Source organism: Octodon degus, unplaced genomic scaffold (genome assembly GCF_000260255.1).
Source record: "Octodon degus isolate 3935 unplaced genomic scaffold, OctDeg1.0 scaffold00080, whole genome shotgun sequence".
NCBI lineage: Eukaryota > Metazoa > Chordata > Mammalia > Rodentia > Octodontidae > Octodon > Octodon degus.
In genome coordinates this window covers 7,283,587-7,287,420 of record NW_004524656.1, presented here as the reverse complement: position 1 = coordinate 7,287,420, position 3,834 = coordinate 7,283,587, and the positions used below count along the sequence as shown (strand labels likewise).

The 3,834-nt window shown below is 48.7% G+C and overlaps 1 protein-coding gene across 1 annotated transcript in view; it reads left to right on the top strand.

Annotated features, from left to right (window-relative positions):
• The window catches only part of Tmprss4 (transmembrane serine protease 4), a 38,711-nt gene that overhangs the window by 31,041 nt on the left and 3,836 nt on the right, over positions 1-3,834 (top strand). The window contains exons 8-9 of the mRNA XM_023721212.1: positions 61-220; positions 1,473-1,639. Of these exons, the coding sequence (XP_023576980.1) occupies positions 61-220; positions 1,473-1,639 (327 nt within the window). The remainder of the gene's footprint in view (positions 1-60; positions 221-1,472; positions 1,640-3,834) is intronic.

Here is a 3,834-nt window from a genome sequence, read left to right as displayed (position 1 = left end):
TCTCAGGCCCCGCCCACCCCTCACCTGACTTCCCCTTCTTCCTCCTCTCTGCGCCCTCAGACTGTGGGAGGAGCGTGAAGGCTCCTCGCGTGGTGGGCGGGGTGGAGGCCTCTGTGGATTCTTGGCCTTGGCAAGTGAGCATCCAGTACAACAAGCAGCACATCTGTGGAGGGAGCGTCCTGGACCACTACTGGATCCTCACAGCAGCCCACTGCTTCAGGTAAGGCCCCAGCTCGCAAGGCGCCGCCTTGACTCACCTACTGCCAGGGTGTGGCAGCCATGAGGCCCTTTGCCGGGCCTTGGGGCCGAGCAGACGGTGCCGCGCCCCACGCTGACCAGATACCCGGGCCCTCTCCCACCACAGCTCTCTCCCCATATCTTTCATTCCACAAAAACTCACCTCACCTCCTTGGGTTCCTGAAAACTCCCTTCCTCCTTGCCAGTCTTCCAGGAAGTGGCTCCAAGGTGTAGAATCACGGCTGTTCCCTCGTTTTATACAGAAACTCCAACAGTCTTAGTCTCCCGCTGGGTTCAGCAGAGACAGACCTGGCTGTACCTCCAGGAAGGGCCACCACCATACCCTCTCCGCTTTTACTCATTCAACATCTCATTAGTGCCAGCCAGGAACCAAACCCAGGTGCATCCAGCAGACCCCATCAGTGCCTTCAAAGCACTCCCAGTCCAAGACGGAGGCTCTTAGCATTTTTGAGAATCTGATAAGAGCTATAAAGCCTTTCCTGGAGGAGCTGCCCACTAAACTGTGTCTGGTGGGGGAGGAGAAGACACGGCCATACGTGACTGAGGGCATATGAGTACCACATAAGTAAACAGCTAAGAACAAGGATGGGAGGCCAGGTGTGGTGATGCACATCTGTCCTCCCAGCACTTGGGAGGCTGAGGCAGGAGAGTCACAAGTTGAAGGCCAGCTTGCTCTACATAGTAAATTCAAGGCTAGCCTAAACTACATATATGCTGAGACCCTTTCTCAAAAGAGAACAAAGATTATAAGAAAGAGCATCAGGACCCCAGGGCTCATCAGCCCATAGAAGAGCCACTTCCCCAACCCTCCAGGCAGAAGTTTCTCTGTGTAAGTTTCACTGAAGCAAAAATAAATAAATAAATAAATAAAATCTCCTGGGCTGGCAAGATAGCTCAGCGGCCTAAAGCACCTGCCTAGTCAAGCTTAGACAAGTGCACAGAGACCACAGTTCGATCCCTGGCACCATATGCTGCACCAACCCTGTCCCCAGGGTGGGCTGAGCCAGCCACAAAACAACAACAAAGAAATCAAATCTCCTTTTAGAACTTAGCTCCTGAGAGTTAATTCTTATGACTGCCCTCCTGTACCCCCAGGTCCCCATAGTCCCATCATCACATGAGGTAGTACTATCCACAGGGCCTCAGGACACCAGCCCTTACCCACACCTCCTTGAGTTCAGCTCAGGCCTAAAGCCAGCTCTCTCTTCCCACAGGAAATATCTCGATTTGTACAACTGGAAGGTGAGGGCTGGCTTTGAAAAGATGGACCACTTCCAGTCCCTACCTGTGGCCAAGATCTTCACCATTGGGCAAAACGATTCACACCCCAAAGAGAAGGATATCGCCCTCGTGAGGCTACAGCTCCCTCTTATGTTCTCAGGTGAACGGAGGTGTCTGGGGACAGAGGCCCAAGCCCCTCTGGGTTCTGCCCTCGCGCTGCCTCTAGACTTAGTGTCACTTCCCCTCTCAGGACCTCAGCTTTCCCATTTGTGTCTGACTCATGCATCAGCTCAGCATTACCATCCCCACATGATCACCTCCCCGCTGAAGCTGCCCGCCTTCAGCTCTCTGTCCCCCGCCACAGAACCCTCCAGGGTCTCTTTTCTCCATTTGGAGCACAAATGAGAATCAGATGCACCCAACCTTGGAGACTCAGGGGACCTTTTCAAAGGATCATCTTGCGCATTCCCCACACCCAAGCAGCACCCAGGAGTTTCTACAGTATTCCTGCCCATGCACCACCAGCAGCAGCGCTTCACCTACTGCTTCACAAATGGGGAACTCATACTTCTAAGACAGCCATAGTCTTTGAACAGTTCTGTTAGATGCCCATGCTTATACTGAGTAATTTTAGATTAGTATCTCCAAGCCTGTGGGGACCACAGGACATAGGTTCCCAGGAGAAAAGAGAATTTGCTTGACGTAAGTTTAGGGAATGACACTAACATAAGTTAGTGTCATTGTGTAATTCAATTCCTAAAGTGTATTAACTTATTAAAGGTATGAAAAGTCTTTTAAAGGACCCCTTCTATTGTATGAAATTCACTTTTGGGGTGGGGGTGACTGAGGGAAGAACCCAGGGGCTTTACACTTAGCTATGTCTCCTTTTTTTTTTTTTTTAAGTAAGGTCTTGCCAGGTCACTAAGGTGCCCAGATTGGGCTCAAACTTGCAGTCACCGTCCTCCTGCCTCAGCCTCCCAGAAGGTTGGGGTTACAGGCATGTACCACCATGCCTGATTGGAGCCCAAATTTTCTGAACTTATTTGACCACAGAATCTCTTTTTTTTTTCAGTATCCCTTAACATCCCACAGAACAAGTGGCAGGTGACAGGTTTCTGCCCCTATGGAACTCTGCCAAGGTCATCAGTGATCCAACATGGCATTGGATCCAAAAAAAAAAACACGTTTTGGGGACCTTTTAAGCCTAACTGCCATGTTCTTCCTCTAGTCCAGTAATAAACTTCCCATGTCCTTTTCACTTGACCCTCCCTCCAGTCTTCTACCAACAAGATGCTTCACTCAGTATAATTCCTGCTCCCAGCTTCCTCCTCCAAGGGCCCTTGCAATCTCAAGCAATAGAGGTTTTCTTCTTACCTCTCAGTGTCTCTCCACAGTGCCAATCTTACATCTGAGATTGCCGCCATGGTGACCTTGGCAGAGTTCTATAAGAGCAGAAACCCATCAGTGGGTTCCTCTCAAAGGGCTTAGCTACCAAGATATCCTGAACTCTGTTTGTTTGTTTTTTTTCAAGAGTTTTGACTGACATATGCTTTCATTAGCCCTGGTAAGGTGACAGACAAATAGACAACAGCCTTTGAAGGAAGAGTTCACTACTTACAGTTCCCAAGAGAAGAGAAGGGGGCACGTAGGGCCCTGTGGGGAGCACCAGGTCAGGGGGGGTTGGGGTGGGGGTTGGACATGGCCCACCTGACTGTGCTTCCAAGGGAAGGCACTGCAAGGATTGGTAGGTGAATTTGAGCAAACGTGGAAGGGGACAGTGGCAATAACTCTGTAGGCCAAAGAATTTGGTCTTTAGTTGTCAAGATCCTGGCCCTGGAGTGATGTAGGAAAGAAAAACATACTGGATTCATATGTGAGAGTGAGATAAAGGAGGTGGCTGGTGGTGTGGGCTTGGGATTGGTTGGTCTGCGTAGGAAGAGTGTGCCCACAGCCCAGTGGTTTATTATCTCTAGGAGTTAGCTAACCAGGTCTCTCCTAGATCAGTGAACTCCAAAGCATGTCAGGCAGACAGTTTGTTTTGTTTTTTGTTTTGGTTTTTTTTTCTATTTTTATTTATTTTTATTTTTTCTAATTTTATTTTTTATTTCTTATATAAAATAAAAAATATATTATATGCATGACTTTCATACAATTGACAACAGAGAGCAGTAAAGGTTGTCGTGCATGTTACATATACACACATCAAAAAGTCTCATTGAATTAAAAAACAAAATGAAGGATCAAGAATAGTGGTATGGGCTGGTGAGATGGCTCAGTGGTCTAAAGCACCTACTTAGAACAAGCTTAGCAAAGCACAGGGACCACAGTTCAATCCCCCAGCACCACATGCCAGCC